Genomic DNA, 19,575 nt, shown 5'->3' on the forward strand with positions numbered 1-19,575 from the left:
TTTTCATTTTATGTCACCCGATTTTATTGTCAATCTTATTATGTGACATTTGCTGTGTGTGTATTTGGAAAGTAAACATTTTACGTTTTTCTGTATGTCTATCCCACAGATAAAAATTTATCAAACATATCTGCAAATAAAGTACATATTTTCTCAGCTCCAGTTTCAAAATAGGTTGTTCACATTACTCATCGAGAAAATACATCTTTACGACCAGAGACTTAGCTCAAAAGTTGAGAATAAAAAGATGTTGTTTATAGCCGGGAGCCTACGCACACGATTTCCCCGTAAAAGGGTAACCGTTTTAAATACTTCAAATTGAGTGAATGAATATTTTTCATCAGAAATTCAACACTTAAGAATATTACAATGTTTCACCTAAGATACCTAGAACTAAAACTTTTTTTAGATTAGCCCATTTGTTTGTTCTTTATTTCTGTTTTACGATCAACAACATCTTAAAATGTATAATTTATTCCTGTTTCTTGCAAACAAAAATTTTTGAACTGGGTTTTTTTAATACACGCGTGAACCCACTGGAACCCTTTCTAGTGGTGCCATTCTATTTACTGGCTGTAAAGAACTGTCATTGGATAGTAACAACAAAATTAACCCGTATGCCATCTGCTGAGCTCATTCAACTTCAAAGCAATTACTCTCAAGATAACTTTTTTAGAGCAGTCCCGGGGTACATAATTGCAACTGATCCTGACAAAATTGGATAACTTGAACCGCGGCAGCATTTAAAATTTATCCATTAAAAGCGCCAACGGCAGCGTCCAGCCAGCCATGAACAGCAAACGTACATAAAAGAGTTGCTCCGCAACACTTCAGAATAATTATTTAATAACTTATAATGAATTCACTTGCCTTTTGCTCTGGAGAACCCACACAGTGTATCCTTAATTTGCATATTTCGCCATGCCCGGCTGATTATGCACTTTGTTCGTCCTGAAAGACTATGGGGACTCTCGTTTCCTGCTACTTTTTTCCCTGCTGTGTATTTGTGTAAGTACATATGATGTAAATTTTTTACTGCATTACAGTTAATCCAGAAACTATAAAACTGACCCCTCAACTCTGCGTCCATGTTCCACTGAACGCTAGCAGAGCATTTCTACACCAAATGACCTAACAACATTTATTACCGGTTGACTTTTTTAAATTCAAAAATATTTTTTCCAGAGGTCGAATGCATTTTATTTAGTTGTGAATTTTTCCCTCAAGGTGGAGAAATACCAAAAAATAAATTTTTTCGCTTGAAGAAAAGTTCATGTCTTAATTTTTTTTATAACAACCAAAATTTTCTAAAACTTGCTTACTTGCGTATTTTCAAATTATTTTGACTAAAAACACTCAGCAGCCGTCTACAAGATCGAATTAGTTAATAGCATCTCATGGTAATGCAGAGTACATCGTCCACCTAATTCGTTCCAAGATTGCTATTATAAAAATCGCTATTAATTACCGTTGGCATAATTAATTTTGATGTATTATATTTTTATAATCTCCCTCATTTGGCATAACACCGAGGATTTTTTCATTGAAAACGAATGATGCAATTCGACGGTCATTTTTTACGAAGCGAAATTAAATGAATATTATTTCAATTGTAAAGCATAACAATACAAAAAAAACTCTCGATGCACCACAATCAACGAACTGTCGCCTATATTAAAACCTCCCGGATTCTACCTCGCACCCTTCATCATCAGTCCTTTCGGTAGAAATCGATCCAGCTGAAAATAACCTAAATTCTATGGCACCTTTCCGAATATCTTACAAATCCGACACATCAAGTGCACTTATCCAGTGCCAATCGAGAACGTAAGTGGTCTCGGTATCGGTGAGAAGGGCCCTCCGGCTGGGATAAATATATAGATTCAATTAGTTGCTATCTGGTGCGAACTTTAGAGCATTTTCTGTCGAGATTGCAGCCTCACAATAGAAGCGAGTAAAGTGCGGTGGAGAAGCGAAAAAAAACGCTTTCAAGAGGTTCTTCACCGAGAACGAAAAGAATCACGGTTCGGTTGAATTTGCCAACGGGATGTTTTTTAAACTTGGGTGACATGGGTACTGCTGGTATATCGTGGATGAAGGGCGACAAAACGGTCGCTTTTTATGCCACGCATCACCGAGCCGGCTTTTTGCGCGATAAGAGGCACCGTGGCACGTGCGACAAGTACGGCAAACATTAAGCCACTCGAAGCCACCCGAAGTTTTGAACCGCCACAAATGATTTCGAGTGTGGGACGATTTTAAACAACAGTTGAAAGTTTTTGAAACATTCGAAACGCAGCGAGTGGTGAGTAAATGGGCACTTGATGGGTGGCATTTGCGGTGGCATGTTGAAGGACAAAATTGCAGCAAATCGTTACTTTAAAAATGGATTGTTGAATAATTGTGATCGGCTGCTTGGGCATTGCAGCTGTAGCGGTAGTAGCAATGGAAGGAAATCGATAATTTTATTTGCACTACGAGCAAGTAAATCCCAATCAATTTTCCGTTCGCTTTCTTGAACTCGTTTCATCAACACACAGTACCGGTAGCCGCCCAGGACATTGCCTGTAACGTTTGCTGATTTGAAGGACAAATAAAGTTAGCCTAGGTTATGCGACTATTGACAATTGATGGTTGTGTGGGAGCTGTTTGACCATTTGGCAGTCACACCCCTCTCGGGTATACTGCTGGTTCAGGGGTGCTGAACGGATTTTTCCCGGTCCAAAAGTAGCAACCGACATTGTCCAGCACGGAGGAACAACTCCACATATTTACTCACTTGATGGCGTTTATTTGCCGTTCGACCTTATTGTTAAATTTCTTCCTCATTGTGATTGATTGTCGATTTACTATGTTTCCTGGGCAAGCAACATGGCCAATGTATGAAATAAATCTTCTTTCCTGTGCTAAGGGGTTGCGATGCTGGTTCAAGGCTAACTAAGATGATTGTTACATGAATCTTATATTATTGCAAGCTCGCGGAAAACTTTGCTGCGCCACATTTGTCTCTGAGTCATTTTTAGGTATTCGTTTCATGGAAAATGCATTTTTATAAGCGGTTATCAAATGTGAATCAAATGTTGTTGTACAATTCGCACGGTTTCGCTCCTTACCTTTTTCAAAGGAATATTGAATTATAGAAAAAAAAATGAAAAAAAAAGAAAGGTGGTTTCAATTTAATGAGAGTTTAAAATTTTACTTATACTTCTATTGACTAAATAAGTGACACGACACAGTACCACTAGATTTATGGTGCCAGATACAAAAATAAATAAAATAATTGTATATTATTATTTGTTACATTTTATATTCCTGTTATGGAAGCATTTTGGCTGGTGCAACGCATCGTCATCATTTTTTAGGGAAGTGAACAAATATTCTTTTCTGACGCCGGTTCAGGACAAATCGTATTGTTTTCGGTGGCTGAGATCTCGTTGTCGTTTCCAGTCGAGGTAAAAACCGCATGATTGTAATATTGTAGGTACCTAATTCCCCGAAAATCATTATCCCGAAACATACAGTGGACCCCTTTTCATATAGTAAACCACTCGTCAGATTAACTGAATTTCTCTTAACATACTTACTTAAATCGGATTTTTAAGAATGTTTCTCGTGATTCTGATTCAGCTGAATGTTTCCCGATGGAAATCCTCTGAGTATTTGCATAAATTGAGTTAATCTGGCGAGTGGTCTACTATAAGAAAAGGGGTCCACTAGAGCAGCGGTTCTCAACCTGGGATACGCGTACCCCTGGGGGTACTTGAAAGCCTTCAGGGGGTATGCGGAAGAAAAATCAGTAATGGCGGACAAAGAAATTTTTCTCTATTATACTTTGTTGTTCAATCTCAACTTTAAACAAGACTGTAGCAATCATTGTTTGACCATAGTTTGAAACCTTAACTAGACTTCCACAACATGATCTACCACTACTCTCTCCCACTCTGCGAGAACATTCCAAGCCAGGGGGTACAATCGATATGAAAAATATTGTCAAGGGGTACGCGGACAAAAAAAGGTTGAGAACCGCTGCACTAGAGGTTAATTTACCTTAAATCCACGATTGCAAATAGCATTTTAACAAGTAACTCAGAAAATCTAGTTTATTCTTCTCGTTGTGAAGATAAGCTTCGCTCAAAAGCAGGCTTCGAAATGGTCACGGTAGAACCACTTTTTACTGCGACAATCGTCTTCTTCTTCCTCTGACACTACCAAGGCTCGCTGTATGAATACATTCTTAAACAAACATGTCAGATGAGTATCGCCATCATGACGTTATTTTCCTCAAACGTATTTTGACATTTTTTCTAGTAATTTGTATTTGTATTTGAATAATCCATCTGACAATAAATAGTCTTAATGGATAAATTAACTAGCTAATCACATTTCTAAGTCTATTTACAAAATATCGGGTTGGTTCGTCAAATTCAAAGTGCTCTTCAACATCAGTAAAGCTACGAAAACACGCTGTGAACGGTTCATTATTTCCAAACAAGGTACGGTGATAAATTGGTTGCAATAACGTCGTGTTTCGAAGAGATCTGTTTGGGATACGAAAGTTCAACATTTGGAGTAGTCCAGGAGCATCAATTTTGCCATTTAAGAGCTTAGCGATAAACAATGATTGCTGTAACTTCCTTCGACGTTCAAGAGTATCTAATCCCAGTAGCCGGCACCTATCATAATATGAAGGTAAACTGTCGGGGTGACGCCAGGGTAAGTTCTTTAGGGCCAATAACCCGTTTTTGAACCCGTTCAATCCTAAGTCTCCAAGTAATCTGGTAAGGATGCCATATGATGACTGCATATTCTAAAATTGGACGTACAAGTGCGCAGTACAAAGACTTCCAACAATGTGGGTCAGAAAAGTCCTTTGCAACCTTGGATACAAAACCTAGTTGTCGTGTAGCTTTCGATATCAATCCAGAACGGTGCAGATCAAAGGTCATTTTTGAGTCCAATAAAATTCCCAAATCAGTCACTTTACTAACTCTAGTAAGTAATTTGCCGTCAATATGGTAATCGAACACTGTTGGTTGCAATTCACGATGAAATGAGATAACCTGGCATTTTTCAACACTAATAATCAGTTTGTTTTTGTGGCACCAGTCAGCAAACAAACTTGAACAGGTTTGTAAACGCCAACAATCCTCCTGCGTTTGTACTACAGCATACAACTTTAGGTCGTCAGCATACACTAGTTTCAGACAACGTTTGTCCAGTATCAAAGCAGCGTCATTGAAATACAAAATAAATAAAAGCGGTCTGAGATGGCTGCCTTGTGGGACACCAGACTTATTTGAAAAAGGCCGTGATACACAACCATCAATCATCACTCGAAGTTCACGATCAGTTAGATAGGATTCCAACCAGGTCACCAGTTGAGTAGAAATCCCAAGCCGAGACAATTTGTGTAACAATATTTGATGGTCAATTTTATCGAATGCTGCCTTCAAGTCAGTATAAATCGTATCTACCTGCACTTTATTCTCCATGCTCGTTATACACTCCGAGGTAAATTTCATTAAGTTTGTTGTTACCGACCGCCCAGGTATAAAGCCGTGTTGGTCAACAGAAATATAGTTTTTCGTGACATCGAGAATAATTTTACTCACTATTATTTCGAACAATTTTGAAGCGGCTGAGAGGCTCGTAATTCCTCGGTAATTGATCACATTGTAACGATCACCTCGCTTAAAAACAGGATGCATAAAAGACTGCTTCCAAATGCGAGAAAATTTCATTTGCTGGAATGAGCGGTTGAAAATGTCGCTTAGAGGTTGAGCTACAGCAGCAATACAACGACATATCACAACTGCAGGTAGACTATCAGGACCAGGAACAAACGATCGTTTCAACTTTTTCGCAGCTGACAATACCATGTCTACGTTTACAGTACAAGCACGCAGTTCAACCAAGTCAGCGGGAACATCACGGATGGCATCATTTATCTCTGTTCTGGATGAGAAATTCGTTGAGAACACCGAAGAAAAATGCTCGGCAAACAGCTGGCAAGAATCAACAATAGCGTCAGATGTAGTCTTATTCAGATAGACTTTTTTTGGTATCGCAGAACTTTTTCGCTTAGAATCGATGAAACGCCAGAAACTACGTGGATTTCTTGTTAAACTCATTTGTACCCGTAATACGTACGATTTGTAGAGACAGGAATTCAAAAACCTATATGCCTTACTAGCTTGCTGAAACCTAGTTTGGTTACCAGAAGTTCTACGTCGTCGTAGGTTCCGTTGACAAGCGTTGCGCACACGTTCCAATTCTAGTAAGCGATAAGTGCTCCAGACGGGTGAAACAGGTGGTCGAATCCGCGGAACATTCTATCCTTCCTTCAATCTGAATTCTAAAGTACCTATGTTGACTCTCCTTCTAACAAAAATAAGTCCCTGTTATAATAAAACTGGTGTGAGTAACGTATGAAAGTTCTCTCCAGGAAATTGTAATTGGGCGATATTGTTAGGATGGACAGAAGCTCGGTATAGTAGAGTAGTAAGCTTGAAACGGAAAGGTAAAACTTACACACAAGCACGGATATGAATGATATGCGTATCACTTACTTCAATAGTGATACTGCCAATAATATGAAGTGCGGAGTTCAGAAAACACCTGGCCAATATCACAATAGGTCTAATCTCTGGTCGCAGTTATGAGTCCACAGTAATAAGAATTACGCGCGTTAAGTGCTTGTTTTCTGGAAATTATTTATATCATTGATCTTGTAGTAATATTTCTCAACATAAATGAACGAAGTAGACAGAAAAACGGCCGAAATAACATCGCTAAACAATTGACAGTGTGCATCTCTTTGATATGCGAGTGTCGTTTGACTATCCGGTTCTTTCTGTCAGCTGAGCGGCGATGGTTTGGTTGTTTTACATTTACGAGCGAAAGCCGACTATGACGCACGCTAAGGAAGCGAGATCAAATGAAAATGGTGACCGTTTATAAGCCTGCTCAAAAGAACAAAAGAAAAAGACAAAAATTATCATCGATTCACTACTTCGTCTGAAAAGTCTTTGGTCTGACACAGAGATGGCGTTGCAAAGCTAAAGACTTTGGGCTTACCCGATTGTACCAACTATGACTAAAATGTTGTCAAAATTTCATGACATGTTATTAACTCGTTCTCAAGTTGTTGCTCTCGAAGTGACGCTACTTCTGTAATTTTGGTTATCAGGGAAAAGAACGAATTCCGTGTTGCGAATTAACATTGCTTCTTGATGAGAAAAAAATACTTATCTGCACCTCTACAACCGATGCACAACTCTCAGAAGGGCCAAATGAGGTTATCACACTGGAAATATCCAAAACAAATTGTGAAATTGTGCTAAATTATCACAAGCTTCGACTAAACGAGCATATTAAGATCAAAAGCATCTCAAAGGAACGAATTGGTCATTATAATTTTCATAAATAAACCCAAACATCAATGTGGAGGAGCTCCGTAATCGCAAGGATACAGAGTCCGCTTTGGTAAGCGGGTGGTCGCGGGTTAGAATCTTAGTAGAATCAGGCCATTTGGTTGCCAAAAGACTTTAGCATGGGTTTATTCTCAGGCTTCCCACCAAGTACCCTTCCTTCAATCTGAATTCTAAAGTACCTATGTTGACTCTCCTTCTAACAAAAATAAGTCCCAATTATAATAAAACTGGTGTGAGTAACGTATGAAAGTTCTCTCCAGGAAATTGTAATTGGGCGATATTGTTAGGATGGACAGAAGCTCGGTATAGTAGAGTAGTAAGCTTGAAACGGAAAGGTAAAACTTACACACAAGCACGGATATGAATGATATGCGTATCACTTACTTCAATAGTGATACTGCCAATAATATGAATGTCGCAGTTATGAGTCCACACAGGAAAAAAAAAACACCAATGTGGCAAACCTTTAAAAGTTTCCGGAAATTTTTGCAGCTATTCGTGACAGTGGATGAAACATGGATCCATCACTACACTCCTGAGTACAATTGGCAGAGTGGCTTTTGCTTGGTAAGAATCATCTGAAGCGCCCAAAAACCGCAACAATTTTTTGAATGGCAAACTGATATTAATATGAAACGACCGCATATGGTGAAGGAAAAGGTGTTCTTTTACCAAGACAAACCTCCGGCTCGTTCTGTCCGCTATGCGAAAGATAAATTGGAGGAACTGCGCTTTTCACTGGTTTTCTACCCCCCGTATTCGTTAGATTTAGCCTCAAAGATTTGTCCCGCAGCACTACAAAACTAGCGCCGAAACATTAGAAGATCGTTGCAATAAGTGCTTTATTCTAGACGGAATATCAAAGAATAAAACAGTTTTTACATAAAAATTTGCATTTTCTCATCAGCCGGCCAGATACTTTTTAGCACAACAACAATTTAGCATGATTTGTGTTGGAGAGTAAAGTTTGTATTTAGAAAAATAGACAAAAATTGCCGATTTTCATAGGTTTACCTGCACTCACGTTGACGAAACTACTCAAGCCGCATCAATCATAGTAACTCATGAGGCAGCAGAAAAAAAACGACAGCTCTATCAGTCGAACTCTAACCGTGAAGCTTCTCCGTTCAGGAGAGTGCGCTTTCAAAAAACGCCACGTCGAAAACGGACATCGTGCGGCACTTTGTGGATGCCAGATACGCCCGTGTCGGCATCTACAACATCTTGGTACTATTGGACAGCAATCAGAGCATCGAAAAAAAGCCCGGTTCCGGACGACCCTGAACGACAAGAAGCTCCAAAGGATGCTGAAGAGAAAGACCAAGGGAAAAGTGGCTACATCCCCGCGTGTGCTCGGCCGGGAGGTCGGTGCAACCGGTCTAACAGTGAAAAAGTACTTGTCGAGCATGGACACACATGCCAGGAAGCGGCAGTACCGTTCACTGGTCTCAGAGCTGCAGCCGATGACGCAGCGGCAGCGGCCCGTCGAATCACGGCGTGGCGGCGGTGATAGACGAAACCTATCTCATCGCCCCCGAAGGAAGTAATATTCGAGGTGAAGTTCTTCTTTCGCTTCGGATTGGCCGTGACCGGGTGAATTTATAGTACGAAGAGCCTGCTTGAAGTTGCGTTATTCCTCAAGAGATACCATAACAGCGAAGACGCGGTGTTCTGGCCGGATCTGGCGTCGGCCACTACTCAAAGTGATCGTTTGGAGGAGATAGAGCGGCTAAATATCAATGTGGTACCCAAGTAGGCGAACCGGTGTTACTTTACCGTGAAACGGGGTGAATAGAAACAAAACTTCTGACCTTGAAAAACGTTATTACAAGTCTTTGATAACATTGAAAAATCATGTAAAAGAATTTTCTCGGATAGTTCAGTAGTAAACAAGTCCTCCAAACCCATTTTTGGGTTAGAAGCACTACTATCAGTTTGTTTAAAAAATACGAAATGAAGGCTCATGTTCAAAGCGTTTACGAGTGCCAAAGAACTGTGGAAGCCATTTCGTTCCACTGTGAGCTTGTTCGTGTGCTGTACTGGGTCAGTAGTGAAGCATTTTAAGTTTTCATAGTAAATTTGAGGATTTCCGTAGGAAACTTATCAAGGTTTTACTTATGTTTTATGGAAAACTCCCGGTACGCGAATTTGAGGGGTGAATAGAAACAACGCTCACGCTTACGCTTAAGCGACTACTTTTACACAAAAACAAGCAGTTTTGAGAAATGTAATCATATTTTTTGAATAATTATGCCTAAAAACATGTTTTGTACATTCTCAGATTCTTGATCTCGGCCAGGACTCACGAACAAAAAGGTACAAAAACGTACAAAAGAACCGATTTCACTTCGCTTGACGCAAGCTGCAAGAATGTTACATAGAAAAAAAACTATCCCTCCGTCAAGCGGTCACGAAATATGGAAGCAACTGCCTCAGGTACCATCAGAAACCTAACCAGTAGGTAACCAAGCTATTAGCCAAAAACTTGACAAAAGGCTGTTCATTTGCTGCATGAATTGATAAAGACATCCACAACCCTAAAGAAACAGGCCAAGATTCCGGTTCTACCAGTACAAAGTGTTACTGGACGCCGTGTCTAGACGAAGTACAAGAAGATCCTGAATTGGTAGAAATGCCTAACCCTAAACTTCGAATACTTCCGAGCCTAACTCTGTTAGGAGCTATCCGTACATTAGGACGACGTACATAAAGTAATAAACCGAACATTTTTGCTATTTAGAAACTTTTTAACGTTGTTTTCATCTCATTCCGATAAACATGATGCAATTGCTCTTATTTCTCCACAATAAAAATCAAGTCCTTTATCAGAACAAGAAAAACGCAGTCGGTCGTTGAGTGTTTATATTCGCTTCATTGTGGGGCGAATAGAAACATGCAACGTATTTTTCAATAAAAAAATAAATTATTTATTCATCAAAATGGTATTTACACCCTTGATAGAGGAAGGCTAGACCCGTATTTTAAAGCTTTCATATTAGTCCTAAACATTACAGTATTTTTCATTCACTGCAAGATATAACGGAAACTGTTCCTATTCGCCCCATTTTACGGTACTCATTTCATTCGAAAAAAAAAAAACGATGGCATGGGTTAAGTGCACATCCATGTCACGAACGTCATTCCCATACATTTTGCTTGAAGCCAATTTTCTCTGGCTCTCTGGCTCGATTTTACGTCAAAAGGCTGTCAGTGCTTTCGAAACAGCCGATTAAGCTTCGTTCATGCGAGATCAGCTTTTGCTGCAAGTGGTGTGTAGAAATGTAAAAAGCGAAGAACGTTTTTTTTGTTTCGTTAGTTCTCTAGATGTTGTGCAGGACATAAATGAATATGTCCAGACATGTTTCAACACGTTCTGGACCATAAATTCAATATTCATATTGATATGTATTCATTAGAACTTTTCACGCAAAAAAAACGTGCAACAGCCTATGCGGCACAATGAACGGAGCTTAAGACCATATCATTAACAGTAGCGCCATCATCATCGGCGGCGGCTTCAGGAAACAGTCGCCGTGACATGGGTCTGGTTAAGTGATTGGTTTCGTCGCTTTGAAGACAGTAATTTCGTTGTTGACGATAGTACAGGTACGCCAAATTGGAGTAATTGCTCGATGAGGATTTACATCAAATGCAGGAACAGCTTGTTTCGATTATAGAAGTTGCCCATCAAACCATTTCCAAGCGATTGCATGCATCAAGAATGATCCAAAAACAAGAAACTTAGGTTCCTTATGATTTCAAGCAAATGGAAGTTTAGCGTTGTTTTTTCACCTATTCTGCACCGGCGGATCTAATCTGCTCCGGCGGTAAAAAAGAATTTTCCCAGTAGCATCGTGACAATTGATGAAAAACGGATTCATTGCAGCAACCCAAAGATAGGCTCTGTCGAATGTACACGCCTCGAAGATTATGCTGTGAACCAGATCAGTGTTATTCAGTATGAGCTGTTGAAACCGAACGCAACCATCACTGGGAACGGTATCGACCTCAATTGAACACTGCCGAACACTGCGCGAAAAACGACCACAAGCAGAAGCTCGAAAAAGTGATTCTACTACATGACAACCCTCGGCCTTATTCTACCAAAGTCGTTGAAACTTAGAAAGAAACGCTCAAAGGGAAAGTCTCACCTCACCCGCCATATACTTCAGATGTTGCGCCATTCGATCATTACTTGTTCCGTTCGATGGCACATGGTCTGAATGATCTGCTCATACATAAACTTTGGAAAACGACATCAATCGTCGATAGCCTTAAAAGACGAACACTTTCATCGTAACGGACCAGTTCTATGTAATATAGGACAACAATTTTAATCAACCATTTTTGATCTGGCTGAATCTTTGAACAGATGTTTTATGGGCTAGAGATATCATTTTTTCCATTTTTACGTTTTGAATCATGACTCATTTTTGAGAAGAGCCTGTGTAAAAAAGGTATCGAGGATTACAAACATTTTTAGAGCCAGAACGGTTTATAAACCGGTTTATACACCCATCAAGTGTGATGTCTTCGCCAATGTTATGTATAATAAATTTTATCTCTCCGAAGAAATATACAAAAATCAAATAAAATTTGAAAATTGACAATTTAAAAATGGTTTAAAGAAAATCAAGGAATTAAATTTATAAAACTTCATCTACAACTTCGCGAAAGACTCCACACCGATTAAACAAATCGTTATGGCTATGAAAATATTTATGTTTAATCTTCGATAGTTTTCTATTGAAACCTTTTCAAAAATGAGTCGTGATTCAAAAAAAAAACTAATAGCACAAAATGACATCTCTAGCTTATAGAAACATCTGTGTCCAGGCTTATCTTTTCTCCTTATACAAATTCTACCTTGTAGGAAATTATCTTTTACTGCGAAAACAACTGCTTTCACACTAACGGGAAGTGCTACGCACTTACTTGAAGAGAGCAGCCAATCGTGTGTATCTGAGAAGCATATAATAAGAAGATAAGAAACTGTCGTGATCTTTCTCACACGAAAGGGTAGTACGCTCAATAACTACTCATCAAAGTTCACTGCAATGCTTTTACTGTGGGTCTCATGATCAAATGTCAAATAAGGGGCAAATCTAGTTGGGAAGGTATCTTGCGTTGTTTGCCTGGCATCTTGAAACTGGAAAAATAATAACTCCAGCCACCCACACAAGACGGTCTCCATATAGAGTAGTGGCCAAAATTACCAGAATGCAAATTCATATTTAGGAAGCTTTGAACACATGATTCTGTAGTTTTTGATCATTATTTTCATAATTTATCAATGAAATCATGATATATAAAACGAATCATGTTCTAAACGCCTCCGAAGTAACCTTTTTCAAAAATGGAGGAAAACAGTTTTTCTGAACATTTCGAAATAAATGAAATCCTACTAAAACTGCTATGGAATGTTTGTATACGATTAGGAGCTGATTATATTAGCTTCCTAGAACCGGAACAGTATTTAACTTTAACCCTGCAGAGTCTGCCGCAAGCCACGTAGAAAATATTGGGAATGTTCCCAATTTTGACCTACGAAAACATCAAATGTAAGCACAGCTCTTGAGGTGCTGTTTGTGCTCCTTAAGAATCAATGTTTAAAGTTTGCGGAAAATTTGGGTTTTTGTAGAAAAAGATGATTAAAAGTTTTTTATTTTTTCTGTATATTTTGAATTTTTGGGTGATTTATCAACGAAATTCTTCGTATATTACCCAATTTGGTCCAAAACACAATCAGAATGCGTAAAACTAGTATAATTGTTAGCGTGTACACACAGACGAGTTATTTTCATTGTTTCAAAAAAACTGAGATATGCCTCAATTCACGTGGTTTATGGTCTTGTCACTGCAATGCTTTCTCATATAACAAAATCATCTACAGTAGAAAACTAACAATTTGACAAAAAAAAATATTTTATTCTAATATAAATCTTAATTTTCCGACCATTGCATTGTGCGCCCGTCACGCATGTTTGCTCTTCGAATGCTATCGAATTTATCTCAGCAGCGCACCCCGCGGCATACTTCTGTGTATTCTCGCTAGTGTAATTCACCACTCTTGTTTCGCTCAGCTGTGATGTAAGCAGCAAGTGTGTTTCTGCGAGCAGTGTAAACACAGCACAAAAAAAGGAAAAAGTGTAGTAAAAAAATGCTACACTTAACACTAATGCTGGCCAAGAAGTAAATGGCTCTTCAGGTGTGTTTATATACCCTATTGATTGCAGGATTCTACGATAGAGAACCCTAAGCGCTTGCAAATCGGCCTCCTTACACATTCACGATACATGTCCGTAGAGCACTACAGGGGGGATCAGCGTCTTGTAGAGCGCAAATTTCGTGCGAGTCTCTAAGCTACGGGACTTAAGCTGGCTACGCAATTCGTAATAGATCCGGTTCGCTACCGTAATCCGTCTCTTCGCCTAGCGGCTCACCTCGTTTTGACAGTGTTTATGGTGAGTCCAATTCTCGTAGCTTCCCTTCTGAGCGCCGTAAAGGCGATCGAAAATGTTGCCTAATAAGAAAGTTAAATACAACTCTACACCTTTATTGATGAAAAAGAAACAAACAAACAAATATGTTTCATTACCCAATTTCGGATAGTTAATTTTTTTAATTAACCCCAACATTTTCGAGCTCTGTCTGGTAACAAGTTCAATGATCAGCCATTAAGTGTAGAACACTGAATTAACAGATTTATTATTACCTGATGTAAAAGCGAATAGCACTTTTTAATGCTTTCCAACCATTATTCTGAGTTCACTTATTGACCTTAGGTACAATCGCTAAAAGGTATGTTCATACAATCGTCCTTCAAATTAAATGACCAACAGGGAATGGTTGAATTCCTTATCGTGTTAATAAGTAAATTCTTCATCGCCGATTTCCTACGGCGCAACAACCGCAAGACGCTGGTCACGCCAGTGGTGGTGGAAAAAGTTTACGTTCAGCTTTGCGGCGCGGCGGTCGGAATAAATCGAACCATTTTTTTCTCACCTGCGTTTTCTTTGTCATTTCCGGTTTCAAGTGTACACACACACACACCATATGCATGTACAGATACAGTTAGCAATGGGTAGCAAGGTGGTAGCTGAAGTGCATAAAGTCGCCCCAGGGGGTAAAGTCCACGAGGGTGGGTGCCGAGGGAAAAGTTATTATTAAATATTTTCTCAGCATTTCTTCCTTCTTCCTTCCGTAAGTCGTTAGCGCGCCTCGTACCAAATCCGGAAGTGAGGGAGAGAACCAGGTCGCTCAGGGGCACTGTATGCGTGCAATGTTATGGCAATATTATGGCTACCGGCAGCGGCAACAACGGTTGGGCTGTTCATGATTCGCACAAGCACTTGTTTATGCGATGCCACCCCGTTTGTGTATAACCCGCGTCACCGCCCGGTACCCTGGAGAGCCACCTTACCACTTGACCACACCGTGACAGGCTGAGTTGGAAAGGACCGCCGAAGCGGAAGGTCTGAATTATCGCAAGAAGGGTGCCGTTTTATTGCTTGAGCCCCATCTTATCCCCGCGTCCTCCGTCGCTGAATCGACGAAGGCCGTCCAGAGTCGCGCTGGTAATATAGACATTTCCACAATAATAAAATTAAATTACACCTCGGACAACTTCAGTTGGACTGGTCAATTATTTTGCCTGCATATTTTCGACTACAATTTGGCTTGAACCATAAATATACCTAGTGCTGTAGTGCTGGTACTAGCTGCGTTATCCAATTTTATATTTTATTCGCCAAATTTAAATAAGAAAACAATTCGGAAAGTTGTTATTTCTAACGTTAGAAACACCACGCAAGAGGACCCTACTGGTCTCAATGTTTTCCAAAACCTAGCGGTAAACAATTTAAACATCGATTTCCCCCTTCCTTTTCGTTCCAGATCCATATCAGATGTTCGGTCCCACCAGCAGTAGACTAGCTAGTTCAGGTATGTAGCAAAACAAAATTGTCACAACAGTGCTCAACAAACGGCCAACTTGTCTCCGCGAAACGGATCGGTAACGAGAATCCGATTCACTGCGGTTCGAAACAGTTCAAGGAAATTCGAGGCTACACTCCTTCCGACACCTCGTGACACGAGAAAGCGAGGTGCCAAATATGACTTTCCTGTTGTGTATGCACACTCGTACACTCGGTCGTCTTACGGTTAAGTTGTGAGCCGCCCAACTCTAAATTGCTGCGCGGCTGTACGTTCCAGAAGCAACGCTTTTGTCAGAAAATCGATAATTTTGCATAAAGAAACATGACCTTTATTTACGCCTTCGCGCTCCGACATTTCCGAACCAATTCCGGCCGGTTTCCTGTTTCTGCTCTCTTTCCCTGACCCAACGCCGAGGGACCACAAACCGTAGTGTGGCCAAAGCATACACGAAGTTGTTGTTGATTAATTACCACTTCCTTTATGGGTTAGAAATACATTAAGCTTTCACTAGTGTATTCCGCCCCGCTATTCTTCGGTTACCTTCTTAAATGTTATTTTTTTCTCTCCTCAGTTTTTCCTGTGATTATTCATAACTTCCACTTTCCGATTTGCTGCACAGCCATCTTGATAACTTTTCCGCCGGTCGGTCGCACCACCCAAGCCGCAGCAGAGCAAGCCATGACATGCCACGGTTGTCGTCGTGTGTTTCTCGTGATATGAGGCCTCGGCTGCCAAGAATCCCCCGTGCATCGATTGGGTTGGCACGGCACGACAGAAAATTAATTCCAAAACTTTTTTTTCTCCCTTCGTGTTGGCTTCCGCTTTCTTTATAAAATAATTATAATTCTTTCTTTTCTCCACCGGGGAACTGTCCAGCGCCTCCATCGCAACGGTAACGTTTTGTCGGCTTCCGCCAGCCGACCGAGAGGCTGCTACTGGGTGAAATTAAGTCACAAATCCACAGCGACGGTAAGTTTGACGTGAAATCGTCATTAAAGTTCCTTCGGTGGTCGGATTTACGATGTTGCTGTCGGCACTACAGTTACTGATAACATCCAGGTCTAGTTCTGAATATAATAATTAGTGTACGTTGTAATTACTCATGAAAAACATTGTTGATCTCGTTAGTTGTTGAAATTTATATAAAAAACGCTACCGAAAGTTGTAGTGTTGAAACAACATTGACAACTCAAACAATCGACTAATAATAGTGGTAATGACACAAAATTACGCTCAAAAAATAGTGACACGAGATGGCTTTATGCACAATTTAGATGTTGTATGGGAAGTTTGTACTATTGTTAGTCCTAAAACAGTTAAAAATTTCCATGATAAAAATTGTAAACAACCCAGGAATATTGATTTCAACTGCGTAGTAACATACATATTAATCACAATTTTTTATAAAAAATAATAAAAGTAAAACCATTGAACTGCCCCTTGAGGAACCACGTAGATTAAAACCTTGTAAAACCATTAATCAAGTTGTCTAGTCACTTTTCCAGTTTTTTCCAGAAATAAATATTTTTTCAGTGCGGTTAATTCTTACTCTTTCAACACATAATTTTTAACACATACGACATAGCTTTCTGTAGTTCAGTTGAGACGTTTCTATAGGCAAAAGATGTCATTTTGTACTATTGGTTGAATTTTTTGGAACATGACTCATTTTTGAGAAGCTTATTAGATTTTTTCAATTAGATTTTTGAAAATTAGCTTTTAATTTTTCTTTTAACTTTTCTTCAAAAATTAAATAGTTTTTTTAGAGTGTACATTTTTTCGGAAAGATAAAATTATTATCTACAACTTCGCCGAAGACGTCACACCGATCAAAAAACGCTTTCCAAAAATGAGTCATGTTCCAAATAATTCAACCAATAGCAGAAAATGGTATCTTTTGCCTATAAAAACATCCATACAAAGTTTAAGCCAAATCAAAAATGACAAATTAAAAAAAAAATATTAAAACTGGGACATTTTTTGTGGAACTGCTCAGTTGCTATTGGGAACACAAACAAACAACACAATTAATGTAAGTTTTAAAAGACGGGCAATACTCTCTCAAAATCTAATGGAATTTTCTGATTTTTTTATAAATATTTTTTTCAAGTTCAAAAATACCGGTATTCAAAAGGCGGAAAATCGGTATTTTCGCCATTTTTTGTTTGTGTAGAAACCTGATTTCCACAGTCTGGCAGTAATAATAAAAATATTAGACAGTTACAGCTTACAGCTATGTTTTTTAATTTCTACAACGATCTTAGTTTCGGAATCTAGAAAAAGCTAACCCTACCGACCTTCTAAAGACACTTTCACTGAGTAGGGGAAAGGGGGGCAATTTCGGACGGGGACAGTTTTGGACAGAGCTCAGAAAAAAACAAATGCAATTTTGCAATTTTCAACCAAACTAAAAATATAAGTAAGTTGGCAGCCCTTCCACCAACAGCTACTATATAGTTTGACAGTTCTTGGTCGTTTATTAGTTACGAAAACAACACAGTGCCATTTTTCATTCATGTTCATGCCATTTTTCATTCATGTAGAGCAAGCATCAACGAAGATGAGCTGGGAAGAGTTTCTAAGGGAACAATGTCTTTGAGACACGCTTCTGATACCTGCGGAATTTAAAAACGTACCTTGGTCTGTCGTCTGAAAAATCAAAGAAACTAAAAAACGGAAAAATCATAGGGCTTCTTGTCCCAAAACTAAGATCAACAAGTATTTACGAACGTGGAAGAAACATTTCTAGAGAAATATTTGATCGAAAGTTCCCATATGAATTTCGGATTGACGTACCGTATGCCAATGCGATTGGAAGTATTGCCGAGAAAATGGCATAGTTCTTTTATCCTTTCCCTCTCATAGCCAGTTTGCTCGGTTTTTATTTATTGAATTAAATTTGAATTAAAGGGATTAGTTTCGTGATTTGTGAAGCATCTGATCTCAGTCTCTGCTTATATGGAAGAAAGAGTTGAAAAACACAAAATTTCCATTAATCTAGAAAAACTTTTCATCACTGTCCGAAAGTGCCCCAGGACTGTCCGAAACTACCCCACACACGGGGCACATTCGGACAAAAAATCAATTTTGAAAAATTCAAATAAATCAATCGAAATCGCATCAACGCACACTACTAACTCGCTTATATGATACTCCGATGTCCAAGTATGAGCCAGGATGAATTCAGATTTTTTTTTAAGTTAAAAATCAAGATAGAAAAAGTGTCCGAAACTGCCCCCCTCTACCCTACATTCTGGAGTCATTTTCCATTCGGTGGGCCCCGCCTCAAATTAATATCAGAATTTTATAAATTCTATTATTATTTTCAAACTTACAGTTTATTTGATACATCTACATCAAATGAACTGACCCGTATTTATTGAAAATTTTAAGTTTTGTTTATGGAATAAAAGAAGAAAACCTTGAATAAATAAATAAATGAATAAATCTTGTAAATGCAACACTAAGAGAATTGAACTGAAAATGAGAATAATACAATTATATTAAATTATATATTATCGATATTTAGCCCCCAATTAACAATGGGAAAAAATATCGATATATATTTCGGTTCATGGTAGAAACGGCACTATTTGTCCACTCAACCATGCATACAAGCTTCTAAGCAAGCCTTTATGATCCTCGTTTTTTACCTTATCAAATTTTTTTGTTTGTTACTTCTAATGTACATATGGAGAAGAATTTTTAAAGTAACAAAAAAATGAATGTTTAACTGTCTCCTTGCTCTACACTATACTTCAGCCGCAGTGGTTTTATGTTCACTTTTACTATCGCATGTGAGTCCGTAGTCCTTTTTATGTTACACCACTAAATTAGTTCTATAAACGAGATATAATAAAATTCACAACTACGAAGGTGCTGATATTTGTTTGGTTTTTGCATGAGAAAAAGAAGAAAGAGAATATTTTTGCTTTTGTCATCACACAATTGCATATGAGAGCTCGCCTAGGTGCGAACAGCCTTTGAAATCTCCTTCAACTGCGTAGTCGCGAATTGATTGTGCACTTCGGAAAGCAGTGTTGCCGATTAACCGATATTTTCAGTGTTTTTCCTAAAATAGTTAAAGTAGTTGTGCATAAGACACGACCGAAGTGTAACGTAGAGCTACGACAGTCTGTTTTATGTCAATGCCAAAAGTTTGGGAATGCGATCGATATGTTGGAAGGACGATGAGAAGAAATTG

General features: G+C 38.9%; 1 protein-coding gene across 1 annotated transcript in view; it reads left to right on the top strand.

Annotated features, from left to right (window-relative positions):
- LOC129722287 (DNA-binding protein D-ETS-3) overlaps positions 1-19,575 on the top strand; it is a 198,722-nt gene that overhangs the window by 129,942 nt on the left and 49,205 nt on the right. Inside the window, exon 6 of the mRNA XM_055675614.1 lies at positions 15,330-15,377. Within this exon, the coding sequence (XP_055531589.1) occupies positions 15,330-15,377 (48 nt within the window). The remainder of the gene's footprint in view (positions 1-15,329; positions 15,378-19,575) is intronic.

The sequence above is a fragment of the Wyeomyia smithii genome, chromosome 2 (assembly GCF_029784165.1).
Source record: "Wyeomyia smithii strain HCP4-BCI-WySm-NY-G18 chromosome 2, ASM2978416v1, whole genome shotgun sequence".
NCBI classification, from domain to species: domain Eukaryota; kingdom Metazoa; phylum Arthropoda; class Insecta; order Diptera; family Culicidae; genus Wyeomyia; species Wyeomyia smithii.